Here is a 17,707-nt window from a genome sequence, read left to right on the forward strand (position 1 = left end):
TTCATTTCTCTTGGATATACAGCTAGGAGTGGAATTGCTGGGTCATATGATATGACTTTTAGCATTTGAGGAACTGTCAGACCATTTTTTGACGGTGGCTGCACCACTTTACATTCTCACCAGCAGTGCATGAGGTTTCTCCACATACTTGCCAACACTTTAAAATTATTTTTTTGGTTATAGCCATCCCTAGTGGGTACGAAGTAGTACTTTGTCATGGTTTTGATTTGCATATCCCTGATGGCTAATGATATTGAGCATCTTTTCATGTATTCATGGGCCATTTGTGTATCTTCTTTGGAGAAATGTCTATTCAAGTCCTTTGCCCATTTCAAAATTAAGTCATTTGAGGGACTTCCCTGGTGGTGCAGTGGGTAAGACTCCCCGCTCCCAACGCAGGGGGCCTGGGTTCAATTCCTGGTCAGGGAACTAGATCCCACATACATGCTGCAACTAAGAGTTCGCATGCCACAACTAAGGAGCCCGCGTGCCGCAACTAAGGAGCCCACGAGCTGCAACTAAGACCCAGTGCAACCAAATAAAAAGAAAAAAAAAAATTGTCTGATACAGCCACTATGGAGAACAGTATGGAGGTTCCTTAAAAAACTAAAAATAGAACTACCATACGACCCAGTAATCCCACTACTGGGCATATACCCTGAGAAAACCATAATTCAAAAAGAGTCATGTACCAAAATGTTCATTGCAGCTCTATTTACAATAGCCAGGACATGGAAGCAACCTAAGTGTCCATCGACAGATGAATGGATAAAGAAGATGTAGCACATATATACAATGGAATATTACTCAGCCATAAAAAGAAAGGAAATTGAGTTATTTGTAGTGAGGTGGATGGACCTAGAGTCTGTCATACAGAGTGAAGTAAGTCAGAAAGAGGAAAACAGATACCGTATGCTAACACATATATATGGAATCTAAAAAGAAAAAAAAATGGTCATGAAGAACCTAGGGGCAAGACGGGAATAAAGACACAGACCTACTAGAGAATGGACTTGAGGACATGGGGAGGGGGAAGAGTAAGCTGGGACAAAGTGAGAGAGTGGCATGGACATATATACACTACCAAACATAAAATAGATAGCTAGTGGGAAGCAGCCACATAGCACAGGGAGATCAGCTCAGTGCTTTGTGACCACCTAGAGGGGTGGGATAGGGAGGGTGGGAGGGAGGGAGATGCAAGAGGGAAGAGATACGGGGACATATGTATATGTATAACTGATTCACTTTGTTATAAAGCAGAAACTAACATACCATTGTAAAGCAATTATACTCCAGTAAAGATGTTAAAAAAAATTGTCATTTGTCTTTTTATTATTGAGTTGTAAGAGTTCTTTGTATATTCTAGATACCAGTCCCTTATCAGGCGTATGATTTGCAAAACTTTTCTCATTCTGTAGTTGTCTTTTCACTTTCTTGATAGTGTCTGTTGAAGCAAAAAAGTTTTAATTTTTGATGATATCCAGTGTGTTTTTTCTTTAGTTGCTTGTGTTTTTGTTGTCATATCTAAGAAACCATTGTCTAATTCAAGGACATGAAGATTTACTCCTGTGTTTTCTTCTAAGAGTTTTATCATTTTAGCTCATACATTTAGGTCTTTGATCCATTTTGAGTTACTTTTTATGTATGGTGTGAGGTAGGGGTCCAGTTTTTATTTCTTTGCATGTGAGTATTCAGTTGTCCCAGCACCATTTGTTAAAAAGATTACTCTTTTATCCTTTCTGCATTCAGTTGTCCTGATCCCCTTCTTGAAAATCAGTTGATCATAAATTTGAGTGTTTATTTCTGGTCTCTCAATTCTACCATTGACCTGTATGACTGTCATTATGCCAGTACCTTATTATTAGTTCTATTGTCGAAAATAAGACAGAATTATTACAACCTAAAGCAAAAATATCAGCCATAATATGCCTCAACTCTTTATATTTTTTATCAGCATACATAATTCACACTAGTTTCATTTCTTAAATTATATAATTACTATGGTAACTTCTAGAAATATTTATAAACTTTAAAGAAAAATGAACCTAGAAAAAAAAAGTACATTTTAACAGAAAATTAAACCAGCAATCCTTTGTAGTCCTATGGTTGACTCATAAGCATCCCAGACAGACTGACAAATACTGGAGCTATCTGAGCAGGAATTTATTCACGTTTATTTTACTTCATAGTTTGCTTGGAATGTAGCATTGGCATTTGCTATTGTAATACTGGATACATGATAGGGGACTTCATTTACCAGTAAATTTGTTGTGTTTTGTTGGGTGTTGTTGCCTGCTCTGATACAGTGTACTTTTTTTCTTCAGTGATGTATTAGTGATGTTCCTGTTATCTATTGCTGGGTAACAGACTGCCCCCAAACTTTGTCTTTAAACAACAGTAGTCACTTATTTTGCTCGGGAACCTGCAACTTTCTCAGGGCTTGGCAGGGAGGATTTGCTGCTGCTCTGCTGTCTGGGGCCTCAGCTGGGGTGACTCAAATTGCTGAGGGATGGGAACAGCTGGGGGCCAGTGGGACATCTTCCTATCCTAGTGTAGTCCCAGGCTTCTCCCACTGTGTGCTTTTTCTGTAGTCTGCATCATGGCAGCCTCAGGAGAGTCAGATTTCTTTCCTAGCGACCCAGGGCTCCTAGAGCAAGTGGCGAGAGACGGAGGTGGAAGCTGCCAGGCTCTTTCTGTCTTGCCTTGAAAGTCACGCAGCAGCTGTGCTGCTTTCTGCTGGTCACACTTGAGTCTTAGGGCAGGAACAACCCAAGGTCTGCAGACCAGAGCCGTGGTTTGCTGGGATGTCGTCTCTGGAAACTACTAAAGTATGTAGCTAGAATGTATGTTCTCCTGGGGGGTTCCCGTATGTAGTCTTAACATGAAGAATGTCTTCCCCAAAAAACTACCTTAAAATGACTTTGAGTTTATGATGCCAAATGCTTCATTTCCCCCCAAGTATTTCTTTAGTAAAACTAGAGTGTTTCATATGGTAGAAAATAGAGTCACCAGGTTCAAATTCATTGAACACAGAAGGTTACATTTGTATCAGTTAAGGGTCCTGTCTTCAGTAAAGTTATAGCTGTCATGAAATTATATACCAAATAGCACCAATGCAAGGAAAGAGGCAAAAAGTGCTGGAAGGACAAGCAGAAATGGGAAAAAAAAATCTGTTAGGTTTAGGAAACTTTAATATATCTCTTTTGATCCTCCTCAGCTCAGATAAACAAAAATAAATAGGAATGTCCGGGATCTGATTCCATAAAGTTGTTCTGGTAGCATAGATGAAATTTTATATTGTGCCATTAGGTTACCATTAAAGCAGAACAAATCAGTGATAAAATTCATCTTCCATTCTCGATAGTTATTAGCAAACTAAAAATAGAAAACACTTCCTTAAACTTGCAGAGGATCTCTGCTGGAATCATCCAGTAGACACCGCACTTAAATGTGAATTACTAGAAGCATTTCCGCTGAAGGCAGGAGAACAAGGCTGCTGCTGCCCTGCTTGTCTCCACCCTGGCCGGCTCATTTGGGTTAGGAATTTTAGTCACTTTGAATCATGCTTTATTGTTAGACCTAACTAAAGAAAAATCTTACCGACACATACATAAATATTCTGGACCACTGACGTGTCCTCACAGGTATTTGGGAATGTGATGGAGCCAGCGTTATCTGCAGCGGTGTCCATGGGAGCCCGTGTAGTGACTTGGTCTGGTCCCCAGGCTGGTTCTGTGGGGCCTCAAGCATGAAGAAACGTGATACTTGCTGACCCACAGCAGGATGTACAGTTTAGAAAAATTTCTTTTTGGAATCAGTTTTTGTATTCTCTCTTGGCCTCATGATTTCAGTTTGGTATTCTGGTTTAGAGTCATTAGGATTTCACTCCCAGGGTTGAAAGTGGATTTTAGTGTCCTTGGTCCCAGATAAAGTAATCAACCCCTACCTTCTGTTTGGACCCTGACTGCCCATAGCTGTTTAATCCAGTATTCTGGAGCCTGATGTCCACTTGCTGTGCTGTGGTCAGGCTGCAGACATATTTAGACCCAGTGCTCTGTTCCACCACCGAGGCATTTGCTAATCACAGCGGACGTCACTCACCGTTTTAGTAACTGCTGTGGTTGTCAGTTACCCTATCTGGGCTGTCAGCTCTGTGGATAACTATTCTGTGTGTTCATTAGGTCTGCTAGGAGAAAAACAGCAACACATCCTCTATCTTGGACAGACTTTTGATGCTTTGTTTCATCTTTATGTTGCAGATGTAGCTGCCATAGCAAGTGGTCGTGAATTCCTGGTTAACTCAAGTCGGGTGCTCTTGGACACCATACTGCAGCTTCTGGGAGACTTGAAACCGGGACAGTGCACCAAACTCAAAGTGTACGGTGGATAATATTTAAAAGTTCATGTTTATTTACATAGTAGTTAGAATTTGCTGATTGGGCCCCTTTTTCAAGCAAATGCACTTAATTTGGCTATAGTTCTAAAAAATAGAAGAAACAAATTTCCCGGAGAACTAAGGGATACACTCTCTATTCAATACTATTTTAGGAAAATAATATAAACAAAAGGAATGTTCCCGCCTTAGGGCAATCACTGAGTCCCAAATGCTATCATGGGTGAACTTCAGGGTGAACTTAGAATAGTTGATGGTTTTGACAGCACCCCACTTCCGGGAGCCAGAATCTGGACTTATTTTCCACTGGTGTTTAACAAATTACCACAAACTTATTGGCTGAAACAACACCTACTTCAAGGTCTGTAAGTCAGAGGTCTGAGTTGGCTTGGTTGGGTTCCCTACAGGGTCTCAAGTGGCCCAAATCAAGGGTTGTCCAGGCAGGGCTCCTTTCCAGAGGCTCTGCACAAGAATCTCTTCCACGTGCATCCAGGTTCCTGGAAGAATCCAATTCCCTGCATTGATAGGACTCTGGTCCCTGTTTCCTTGCTGGCTGTCAGGCGGGGCCACGTTTAGCTTCCAGGGCTGACTGAATTCCTTATCACGTAACCTCACCCCATCTTCAAGTCACAACAGCTCGCCGAACCTTTCTTACACTTCAGAACCTCTTGGATTTCCTCTTCTTTTACCTGCCAGAGAAAACTCTCTGTTTTTGATGGGGTCACGGGTTTATATTTGGCATAACTGGATAAACTCCCTTTTGATTAACTCAGCGTCAGCTGATTAGTAACCTTAATTGTATCTGCAGAGTCTCACTGCCTTGACCAGGCAACTTAATGTGACCAGGGTGTTTTATGTCTCTTTCTGTGTGGGTCAGTGCCACCCTGGGTTTGGGGGCTGAGTGGTAAACTGTTGGTTTGGTGGTTCTTAAAATTCTGGTCTTCTTCCCAGTCCACCTGCAGAGACATTTACTTGCTTACTTGACAGTCTTCCATCTGACCCCCGAGCACAGCTGTGTGCGGGCTGTCAGCCTCAGACCCCTCTTGGGATCCCTGTGCAAAGCGGCCTGAGGCAGGTCTTGCCGCTCCGTTCTCTGTGGCCGCCTTCTGATATGCACACCGTTTACCCACTTTTCTCCATCGCTACTAACGTCCAGCCTTGAGTCCTCCGGAACTAGGACCCTTCTTGTACTACAAGCAAACTTCCTTTTCTTTTTGGCCTCTCCATGCCTTGATTGTAGTTTGCCTTTTTCTTGGGGATTTTGCTTTCCTTGCCACCTTCATGATCAAAGGCTGCTTATTTTCAGCAGCTTGGGTGCCTCAGACCCAGAGATGGGGATTTTTAAAAATAATTATTTAGAGCAGTTTTAGTTTCACAACAAAATTGAGAGGAAGATGCAAAGATTTCCCATATACCCCTCTCCCCCCCGCCCCCCATGCGTAGCTTTCCCTGTTATCACCATCACTCACCAGAATGGTGCATTTTTTACCGAGGGTAAACCTACTTTGGCACATCATAGTCACCCAAAGACCATAGTTTACCTAAGAGTTTACTCTTGGTGTTGTCCATTCAGTGGATTTGGACAGGTACATTGTGACACACATTCATTATTACAATAGCACACAGAGGGCCCTGGGTTTATCATCACGTGATCTCCAGCCTCTGAGGTGGTGGCCCCGCCGTGGTCCTTGGACACGTACTCTCTTGCTCAGCTCCCTCCTCCCACCACTCCCTGAACCTCGCTCAGACGCCTGCTGCTCCCTGCTTCCCTTTCCTCCACGGCCTCCCCTCCGCCCAGCTAACCTGGGTCCCTCACCGCCACCTCCTGATGCTCTGACCCTGGACCAGCCATCCGCCTTCTCCCTTGCTGGTTGCGGTGATGCTTGAGGAGAAGGTTTCAAATGCACAGAGTCATGCCGTTTCACCCTCGCCTGGTCCTGAGTCCCCCCTGGAACCCTTCTCTGCATCCTTATCAGTGCCCCTTTAATCTCCACAGTGGCTGGGTCAGACTCAGACTCTCTCTGTGACGCCAACCACTGCGCTGTTCTTCGGTCCTCTGTGGGGCGGGGGCAGTTATCCCAGCAGGTGGCTTTCCTTCCTGCTCCCCAGGGAGAACCGAGGGCTGTGGGCCTGAGCTTTATCATCTCGCTGCCTCACTTGTTTATACCCTCTCACCCTCACTTTCTTCTCTCATGTGGCCTTTTGGGGTTTCCACCTCTGGTTTTGATTAGCTGTGCTTTTGATTAGTTGCCCTCTGGGATTTTGCTCAATTAGTTGTCATCTCTTGCTTCGGCATTTCCAAGTTCTCCCTCCCACTGGCTCCTTTTCAGCCGACTTTCTCCCAGTTGTGCTGTGATCACCTTCAGCAGTGCCCTAGGGTCCATATCAGAGCATTTGCCAGCTCTGCTAGGATTTGGGTGGCTTTGGATTTTCCACGACATGACACATTTTCCTGGAATGAAGGGCTGGCTTATGTTGCCCTGTTCCTTTTGCTTCCCTTGAAGTCCCCGTGGGCCCTTGGGGTTAGTGGCCCCTTATAACAGACTTCATTCTACCGAGGGGCCCCAGGGCCACCTCTTTGGTGACAAGTGGGACATTGTGACTTGGCCTCTGTGCGTTCTTTCAGGGTTACGTCTTCTCAGGCCATTTAATTTCTCGATAGCTCCAGTTTATCTGCCTTTTTTTTTGGAAGACCCTTTTTAAACTCTCCAAATCTAGAAACTTCCAACATCTGGTGGTGAGACACCAGCTGGCCCTCAGGGCCTCTCAAGGTGCTTTTTGCTGCCAGCAGGAGGGCTGGGTCGCTGCTTGCTGTGGTGGTGTGTCTTTTAAGCCTTGGCTTCCGTACCTTCAAGGGGTTGACCTTCTTGCTACACCAACCAGGTCTGTGTTCTCTGTTGATAATTTTTAACATTCACATCAGCCTCTCAGGTGTCTGCTCCATATGGCCACTTGATAGGACTGTGGGCAACCCCAGGCCGGCCCTAGACCAGGCTCTGTCTGCCAAGGCTGGGGAAGTCAGTGCTGCCTGGCAGGGGCTCTTGTCCACCTCTTCTCTGTGCATTTCTTCTTACTTAGCCAGCACTCGGGGTGTGAAGTGTCCAGAGATTCCCCATCCTCACCATCATCGGTCCTTTTCCTTCCACCTCCAGCCATGGGGCATCAGCCTGGCACACACAGCGTCTGGTACAGGCAGTTTCTGTGCTGTGTCTGGGGTTGCACACTGACCTTGGGATTCCGAGGGCCACCAGGTGTCATGCTGGCCTTGAGCCTCGTACGATGGACCCTCAGATACTCCTGGTTGTGGCTTGTTTCCCCGCTGCTGTCATGTGACACTGGTGTTGCCGTTGCCCTTGACACTCAGTAGGAGCTGGACAAACACAATTTTTGTTTCTCATCGGAGATCTGGATTTCAGGAATTAGGATTACTTCCAGCCTTTTAAATTCTCCCTGGTTTCTTTTGCACTTAACTTTCTCATTAACTTTGTCTCATTGCCCATCCTTCATTATGATTTTACCAGTCCTTATTGACACAGGCCTGGGACAGGTAACCCACTTCTGCATACTTACTTCAGGGAAAGTTCTACCCATAAACCCCAGGACACGTGTGCAGAAACCTCATAGCAGCTGTGTTTGTTATAGCACACACTAGGAACTGACCTAAACCTCTGTCAGCTGGAGAATAGAGAAATAAATTGTGATCAGTAGGTTGGGACACATCAGTGAAAATACATTCGAGCTATACAAACCAACACGGACAGACCTCTCACGGTGGTGGGGAAGATTACTGCAGTAGGCGCTGCTGATACAAGCGTGGCGAACAGGATCGTCCGGCTCTGTACATTTGCTGTAAAGGTATGTGGAGACGCACGCCTCTCTCCCGTAGCAAACGAGGATAGTGGTTCCCACCTGCCTGAAGTCCGAGTTCAGACAGAGTTCACGAAGGGGATTTGACTCTGGTGAGGAGGTTTCTTTCTTAACCAGGGAGGTGGGTGTCGTGTTGTTCTGTCTTTTTGTGTGTCTTCTCTGTTAAGTAGTGTATAAAAATTAATCTAAGGTACTTGATTAGGATTACGTTTGGTATAGGCCACAGATTTTTAAGCTCTGCCTTGACTGGGGAGGGGGCCCGAGTCTAAAACAAGCATGTTCACTAGTCGGTTACTGTATCCTCTTTAAAAATTGGTGGGCCTCTAACTGCGAGTTGCTGTCCGTCATCTGGTCTGAAGTGTCTGCCTGTATTGCTCTGCCAATTGCTTCTTTCTCATGTAACATGTGTAGTCTTCTCTAAGAATTTTATTACTCTTTGTTCCTTAAAATTACTTGATGGTGCTAATTTGGCTACTTTAGATTTTAGTCAGTTTTGGATGACTGATTTGTGGGTTTTGTTTCAGGCTAGTAGACATCACAAGTCATGCCTTTTGGTTTATTTTTATTGTTGGTTTGTTTTGAAGTACTGGGTGTGTTTATTCTTTGTTGCTTCTAGGTTACAAGTTATAATTTCTTTTACAATGAAGAATAAGGTACCTCACTTGCATCACCTTTACTTTGAGTGCCTCAGCCTTGGATGTCAGACTGTCTGGAGGGCTTTCTGACTTCTCACCAGGAGAGCCAGCTCAGCTTCCAGGCGCAGGCCTTGTGTATCTAGGTGGAGAGAGGGCCTTGTCATTCAAGGAGAGTTACTTTCGTAGCATTTTAAGTTTACTACTACCTTTATTTTAGCATTGCTTTCAGTCCTTTTATTATCAATGTCAGATGCCTCTAAAATTCTCAAGACTGCAGAGATGGGGAAATTGCTCTTTTGCAGCCCATTAATCCATTTATAATGTATCTTCTGCTTAGGTTCATGGTAGGAAGCAGAATTTACCTACTTTTTTTGTCATTGGAAGAAAAAAATGACTCCTAGTACTACAGTAGTTTGGGAAATGACATTTCCTTTTAATACTGAAGTAGCAGAAGAGTGAATTGAATGGGCAGTCTCTTTTGACCTGACAGTTGGAACTTTGATATATTATTTACAGAGTACTTTTGGTTGGAGTAGAAATGTTGGAATAGAAAGCATTTGCATAAGAAACAGGAAGTGGTTCAGGGTTTGTTGTTTGCTAAGTCGTGGTGTGACCTTGGAGGAGTGTCTGGTCTTCCGAAAGATGTAGCCTGGCAGTAACACGAAGTCAGGTGGCACCATGGCCGTGGCAATTACTTTTGTTCCATTTTAGCTTCTTTTTTTTTTTTTTTTTAAATATTTATTTATTTATTTATTTTGGCTGTGCCGGGTTTTAGTTGTGGCCCACGGGATTTTAGTTGCAGCATGTGGGATCTAGTTTCCCGACCAGGGATCAAACCCGGGCCCCCTGCATTGGGAGCGCAGAGTCTTACCCATTGGACCACCAGGGAAGTCCCTCATTTTAGCTTCTTAAGGTTGGCTGATTGTGACCAAATGTGAAATTTTAGAGACATTTGTCAGTTTGTGTTTTTGCCATCTCAAAGTTAAACAGCAGTCAATGAAGAATTTCAACTAGACATATTATCTGGAGTTTGCCCCATATGTCAGTCATCATCCAGATATTAACTTTGCCTTTTAAGATCTAGAGAAGATTGACTTATTTTCTTTTCATTCTCTAAAGCAGGGGTTGGCAAGCTTTCCTCTAAAGGGCCACATAGAGTATTTTAGGCTCTGTGGACCACGCGATCTCTGTTGCAGTGACTCACTCTTGCTGTTGTAGCCTGAAAGCAGCATAGGAAATACATTGAATTTTAAGGAATTCCAACTATCTTTGTTGGTGATCTGAACTTTTCTCTTCTTGAGATCCTGGATTAGAGATCTCAGAAAATTCTAGTTAATGTGTTGAATTTTCCTCATGAATACGACGTTTGAACATCCCTTAATAACTCATTAAATGGTTACTAGTGCATAGATTTTGGATATGTGTAAAAATTGTCAGGAAAACTTGAAAACATTTGTAATTTTGGCTCATTTTGTGGCCTGTGGGGAGGTTGAAAATCGTAATTTGAGACCTGGGCATTACTGTTCTCAAGGGTGCTAGTCTGGTGTTATCTTCTTGGACGGTAGCATTGCCTTGACTTTGAAAATGCCCATGGAAGTAGGAGGAGAGACAGACCGTCTCCGCACGCTGCCCTGCTGAAGCTCTCAATCGCTGGGAGCTGGTTCGCTTTCCATATTGAACCCGAGCGCTTATCATGTCCCAGGTACTGTACCAGCCTATGTGTCTGTAAAGACAAATCAGCCGTGGAGCTTGCTTTTGACAAACAAAGCTTAGTGGGGAAACCAGCTATTTTAACAGAAAACTGTAATAAACATTTTTCATGGCATGCATGTATGCGTGTACCATAATTTAATTGATCCCTTCTTAATGGACTGAATCGCTATTATTGATTTTCCTTTTGCCTCAGGCTCTAATATGTCTTGGCATGGTACTGTTACTGATCCCATCTTGATTTTAAATTTTGATATATTGCTTATTATGGAATTTTTACAGTAGTTCTGATTTTTAAAAGTTGCATTACAATATATTTTAAAAACCTTGGTTACTAAGCTTTTTTGGCACCCCTTACATTTGCAACCAAAGCAAGCGCCTTGCTCTCCTCACCCTGGCCGGCCCTGCTGGTTAAATGTTCGGTCGTGCACACATAGGACCCTGCAGGAGATGGGCTGTGGGCTCTGGGCTCTGGTACCTTTTCCTGAAGAGAACTGGTGTTTGTCCTAACAGGCAGTTAGCTCTTCCTGACTCTTAAACCCTGGCTCCCCTGAGGTGGCCAGTGCCAAATCTGTGCCTCGTTCCGTGGTTTCCTCTCACTCTCCACTGGGCTCCGTAGTGTCTGCCTCGTCCAGTGGCAGGTCAGAGCCGGCTGCAGCCTGGGCAGATTCTGCATGCTCGCTAGTGCTCCCCTTGTCTGGTACCTGCCTTTCTGGGCTTCCTCCTCCCTAGCTTTGCTCCATTTGCTGCAATTTCTTTAGCTCACTTTTTAAAAAGTTTATTTAATTTATTCTTTTTTGGCTGCGTTGGGTCTTTGTTGCTGCGCGCGGGCTTTCTCTAGTTGCGGTGAGCGGGGGCTACTCTTCTTTGCGGTGCGCGGGCTTCTCATTGCGGCGGCTTCTCTTGTTGCAGAGCACGGGCTGTAGGCGCCTGGGCTTCAGGAGTTGTGGCTTGTGGGCTCAGTAGTTGTGGCATGTAGGCTCAGTAGTTGTGGCTTGTGGGCTCTAGAGCGCAGGCTCAGTAGTTGTGGCGCACGGGCTTAGTTGCTCCGCGGCATGTGAGATCTTCCCGGACCAGGGCTCGAACCCGTGTCCCCTGCACTGGCAGGCGGATTCTTAACCACTGCGCCACCAGGAAAGCCCTTCTTTAGCTCTCTTTTCTGTTTAGTATTTCTCCTTTCCCAGGTGTCAGTTACCCTTGAGTTTTACAGTTTGATTATTAAAGTTTTCATTCTTGTAAGTTCTACTAGGTTCTTTTTTGAGCTGCCTGGTTATTTATAATACTCAGTAGCTCCTTGATGATGTTTTAAATTTCTTTTCTGAATTATTTATACCTATTAAACATAGCTGTTTTCTATTTGGTAATTGATACTTGTATCTGATCATTTTTTTTTATGCTGACTCTGTCATTGGTTCTTTGTGCTGTTACTTTAAGGTCTTATTTTTCATGTGTTTTGTGATTTTTATTATGAACTTAAAATTGTTAGCACTGTATTTGTGAGAATTCTTTGAGTACCCAGTTGAGGGTCCTTTCCTTTAAGAGAATGTTTCTTGTGGCCGGGTGGCTGGAGAAGCTCCCATCCCAGGTCTACTTTCTTATTAAAATTATTGGCTTGTGGATTTTCAGGCCATACAAAAAGTATGCATTCATGCCAAGCTTGACAGTTCACTCTTTCCTGGCTTTCTGAAGGGGTCTGTGCTCTGAAGTCCTGTCTTGTGTTGGTCTGAGGCTTTTCTTTCTGTCCCTCTGCACAGAGGCACTAACACTGACATTCTGTGTCTCTGGAATCTGTCATCTTTAGGGCTCACCTTTCTGAATTTGAGCTCTCACTAAGTTCCTGATTAGAGATGTTTTCCCTTCATTTCTTGCAAGGTCATTCATTTTTTTTCAAGACTTTGCAAAATATTTGTGTAGCCTTTTCTATTACCGTACAGTATGAAGCTTTGGGGGTCTCTGTATTCAGCAGTATTATCAGAAACCAGTCCTATAGTTTTCCAGTTTTTAATAATATTCGACTGTGTATTACTAGTTGTGGTCAGTTCCCAAGACCACTTGTAAAACCCTATTTAACTCCAGGTCAATAGGATTGTTGGTTGTTAGGGATGGTTGGATTGTGGTGCTCTTCATCCCTTTGCTGTGGATTAAACAGGATTGTATGGCCTGACCTGGCTACCCAGACATCATGGGTAGCATTCATTGAATGAAAGGTAAGATTTTAAACAGTGAATTGAACTTTTAGAGTACAGTATACTTATGAATGGAGGGTTATCTGTATATAAATGCAGGATTGGTACTAAAAGAGATTACTCAATAAATTTGGTTTTGAGGTTTCCTGTGCCCGCTTTGCATATGTGTCTCTTGATTATGTGAGCTTATAAGAGGTGGTGTTACGTGGCAGTATTGCTGAAGTTTCCCATTTTCAGGTAGCCTCACAGAGACAAATATTATTTCACATACTCCTGCTTACTATACCTGTCACCCAGATTGTGTTAGACTCGGACATCTGAAGTGTAAGGGCACCCCTAAATATGTTAAGGTCCTATGAACCAGCAGATATGTTTAGGGTGACGCAGTGTGGAGGGACCAGCACGTCAACACCATTTTCTTTTACATTTCAGGTTAATGCTGATGTCCCTGTACAACGTGAGCATCAATTTGAAAGGCTTGAAGTACATTAGTGAGAGTCCAGGATTCATCCCTTTGTTGTGGTGGCTTCTGAGCGGTAAGGAGGGGCTTTACCTGTGCGTCTCCTTATACACCTGTTCCCCTGTGGCGGGAGGAGGTCGTAAAGTATTAGAGATGAGGGTCGGTCATCCCAAGGTGTTCTCATGCCTTCCGAAAAAAAGATTTCAAATTATAGAAAACTCACTGGTATGCTAAGTTATTTCTAGTTCTGTTTCTGAAGTATTGCTTTCAATTTAGTTATGATTCTGTGACACAAAGAAAAATTATCTAATAAAACAGCTAGTAAGGGCGTTAACCTGTCCCTTTCACTGTGAACGATACAGCACTATGTATGTTGTCTGTGGCTCTGAACATCAGGTATAGGGAAATCCCGTCGTTAACCAACGTGGGGAAAAAAGAAATCTGAGAGATTGCAGCTCTGAAGTTCCATCTGTCTATCTATCTATCCATCTGATGTGTTTTTTTGTTTTCTTTGGAATAAAAAGCTGTCTTTACTGTTTCTCCTGCTTTTCTCCCTAACCACCAATTTAACCTAAAATTTTGTCCCAATCTGTTCATCATACTTTTTTTTTTAATAAATTATTTGTTTATTTTTGGCTGCATTGGGTCTTCATTGCTGCATGCGGGCTTTCTCTAGTTGTGGCGAGCAGGGGCTACTCTTCGTTGCGGTGCACGGGCTGCTCATTGTGGTGGCTTCTCTTGTTGCGGAGCACGGGCTCTAGGCGCGCGGGCTCAGTAGTTGTGGCTCATGGGCTTCAGTAGTTGTGGCACGCAGGCTCAGTAGTTGTGGCTCACGGGTTCTAGAGCGTAGGCTCAGTACTTGGGGCTCATGGGCTTAGTTGCTCCACGGCATGTGGGATCTTCCCGGACCAGGGATCGAACCCGTGTCCCCTGCATTGGCAGGCGGATTCTTAACCACTGTGCCACCAGGGAAATCCTGTTCATCATACTTTTTAATACCGTGTCTTCAGTAGGAACATATTTCATTCAAGTGTGCAAAAAAATTACCTTTCCTTATTTTTTTGTAATTCAGATCAATCTCTATTTTTGAGCTTCAGTTCCATTTGGTAGTAAATGCTTATTTTTTGTAACAGGTTTTTTGAGATATAATTGACATGCAATAAACTGCACACATTTAAGGCAAACAACTGATAAGTTTTGACGTAAGTTATATACCCGTAAAATCATCATCACAATCAAGATAATGAGCATACCTGTCACTCTCGAGAGGTACCTTGTGCTTCTTGGATCCCTCCTTCCCGTCCCTCTGTTCCCCTCTTCCCAGAAAATCGCTTGCCTCCTTTCTGTATTACAGGTTAGTTTTCATTTTCTACAGGTTTATATAAATGGAACATGCACCGTGTATTCTTTTTTGCCTCTCTTCTTTCACTCAGCATAATTATTTTGAGATCTATCCATACTGTGTGTATTAATAGTTGATTCCTTTTTATTACTAAATAGTATTCTGTTATGTGGAGAGACTGCAATTGCTTTATGTATTCAGCTGTTGATGGACATTTGGGTTGTCTCCAGGTTTTGGGTCTTATAAATAAAGCTGCTGTGAACATTCTTGTATGTTTTTGCCTGGACACCGGCTTTCATTTCTCTTGGGTCAGCACCTGGGAGTGGACTGTCTGGCTCGCGTAGTAGGTGTTTTTGTGGCACTGCCAAGCTGTGCTGCAAAGTGGCGGCACTGCTTTGCACCCCCAGCCCCCGCCCGGCAGAGAGTTACCGCCTCGCTTGTGCACATCCTCGTCAGTGTTCGGCATGGTCCTTCTTCTTAATTTTAGATATTCCGGGAGGGGTGTGATATACCTCACTCACTTTGGTCTTAATTTGCATTTATGTTATGACTAATGATGTTGAGCATTTTTTCCTGTGTTTATTTGCCCATCCATATATCTTCTATGATTAAATGTCTGTTCACACCTTTTTGCCCATTAAAAAAAAATTGGGTTATTACTCAGCCATAAAAAGGAACAAAATTGGGTCATTTGTAGAGACGTGGATGAATCTAGAGACTGTCATATAGAGTGAAGTAAGTCAGAAGGAGAAAAACAAATATCGAATATTAACGCATATATGTGGAACCTAGAAAAATGGTACAGGTGAACCGGTTTGCAGGGCAGAAATAGAGAGACAAATGTAGAGAACAAACGTATGGACACCAAGGGGGGAAAGCGGCGGGGGTGGGGGTGGTGGTGGGATGAATTGGGCGATTGGGATTGACATGTATACACTGATGTGTACAAAATGGATGACTAATAAGAACCTGCCGTATAAAAAAAAAAATTGGGTTGTTTCAGTTGAGTATTGAGGTTCTTTGTATATTCTGCCTACAAATCCTTTGTCAGATATGTAGTTTGCAAATAATTGCTCTCAGTTTGTTGCTTGTCTTTTCATTCTCTTAAGAGCATCTTTAAAGAACAGAAGTTCTTAATTTTTTTGGTGGGGTTTAATTTATTGTTCTTTTTCTTCTATGAATCATGCTTTTGGTATAGAAATTTTTGCCACACGGATTTTTAAAATGTGTTTTCTTCTATTTTATAGTTTTGCATTTTACATTTAGGTCTGTGATCCATTTTGAGTTAATATTTATATATGTTGAGTGGTATGACTCAAAGTTTTGTTTGTTTGTTTGTTTTTTTTTTTTGCATAAAGCCACCTAGTTGATCTAACACCATTTGTTTGGAAGACTCTCCTTTCTCCACAGAATTGCCCCTGGACCTTTGTTGACAATCAAATGACATTATATGAGAACGTGTAGTTTTTGGACTCTATTCGTTTGTTCTGTGGATCCATTTTTGTAGCATTATGCCAATACCATACTTTATAATAAATCTTAAAGTCAGGTAGTGTAAATCCTCCAACTTTGTTCTTATTTTTCAAAGTTGTTTTGACTCTTTCTAAGTCCTTTGCATTTCCATACGAATTTGAGGATCAGCTTGTCACTTTCTAACAACAACAAAATATCCTGTTGGGATTTTTATTAGGATTGTGTTGAATCAACAGTTCAGCTTGGGGAGAATTGACATTTTAGCAATACCAAGTCTTCCAGTCAATGAAATAGTATATGTATGTCCATTTATTTAGATATTGTTGGGAGAACAGAGGAACTGACCTCCTTTGTTTCTGGCTATCTTTTCAAGGCTGCTTATGTAGTAAATACCCATGAAGGTAGAGATACTGTCTCTCTCCAGAACAAAGGGTGGGTTTGTTTACACTCATGCAATAGGGATAATGCTTCCCTCTGGAGAAAAGGTCTGGCAGGATTACTCCCATTATGAACAATTTGGGTTCCCTGAGCTTGGGGTTTCTCTTCTGTAATGCAACCCATGGCATATGCCTGGCCCTGTGGAATTGGGTCTCATTGAACTGTGCTGACCCTCTGGATATGGCTGTTGCCGTGGAGGAATACTGTTCTTTGCCTTGGACACAGGGGTCTTGTCTCTCCTGCCAGCATCCGTGAGACTCTCGCATGCTGGCTTATTAACTTGCAAGTAGGGTAAAACCCCAGATCTTCCAAAGCTGTAAGGAGGTGGCCGAGAGGGCTGTGTTTGTATTTTAGGAGGCCTCCTACCCACTAGGGTTGGATATTTGACCAGACAGCTTTATTCTCTTGAGAACGTGAGCCAAGGAACCCATGGAATCAGAGGTGGGTCTTGGGCTAGAGGCGGGTAGCTATCCCGGCTGGTCGCCGTGGGCCACGTGCAAGCAGATGGTGTCAGTCGGCGGGGGCGGGGGTGGGGAGAGGGCGAGGGTCATTAAATAAGGGTCCCTAACACTCCTGGAGTGCCAGGCAATGTGTATTTACAGATTTACTTCTCTAAATACCCTTATAAGGCAAATATTACAATTTATGTTTTATATATGAGGAAACTGGAGCACGTAGGGGTGAAGTGACTTCCTCGAGGTCATACAGCTTCTGGGTAGAAGTCCGGGCAGTTGGGTTCCAGGTCCCTTCTCCCAACCACTCTGTGGACCTCCGCTCCGCAGGAAGTGCCTCTGAGATGGATGCTTAGTTCCCGGTGACCTCTCTCCTTTCCTTGTGTCCTGGTGTGGCGTGGCTCAGCCTTAGAGATAGATGTCCTGAAACCTCACGCCCCTCTCTGCTAGCTTGCAGCCAGTGATCCTCCAGCACCTTTTGCCAGTTGTTTACTTTCGCATAAAAAGCGGGCCTTAGGCTGAATGTTCTCTAGGGCCTTTTCTAGGTCTGGTGCTCCAGAAATGTTCCAGGGCCGAGTGGCAGTCCTTACAGTTTCATTTTAATTTAGGCAGCTCTCCAGGTTGCCAGCAACCCAAGAGTGTCGGTTCCTGACCCTCACCAGGGATGGCGCGCTTTGACCAGGGTGGATTGTTCCTGCTTGAACTTCGGGTCCTGTACAGTGGGGGCTGGGGTGAAGTTGCCTTAATGCCA

General features: G+C 43.6%; 1 protein-coding gene across 5 annotated transcripts in view; it reads left to right on the top strand.

Moving 5' to 3' along the window:
- The window catches only part of HSF2BP (heat shock transcription factor 2 binding protein), an 82,905-nt gene that overhangs the window by 31,209 nt on the left and 33,989 nt on the right, over window positions 1-17,707 (top strand). For all 5 annotated transcript variants that reach the window (XM_061192828.1, XM_061192831.1, XM_061192832.1 and 2 more), the window contains 2 exons: window positions 4,260-4,377; window positions 13,224-13,327. In XM_061192828.1, coding sequence (XP_061048811.1) covers window positions 4,260-4,377; window positions 13,224-13,327 — 222 coding nt within the window. The remainder of the gene's footprint in view (window positions 1-4,259; window positions 4,378-13,223; window positions 13,328-17,707) is intronic.

The sequence above is a fragment of the Eubalaena glacialis genome, chromosome 6 (genome assembly GCF_028564815.1).
Source record: "Eubalaena glacialis isolate mEubGla1 chromosome 6, mEubGla1.1.hap2.+ XY, whole genome shotgun sequence".
Classification (NCBI taxonomy): domain Eukaryota; kingdom Metazoa; phylum Chordata; class Mammalia; order Artiodactyla; family Balaenidae; genus Eubalaena; species Eubalaena glacialis.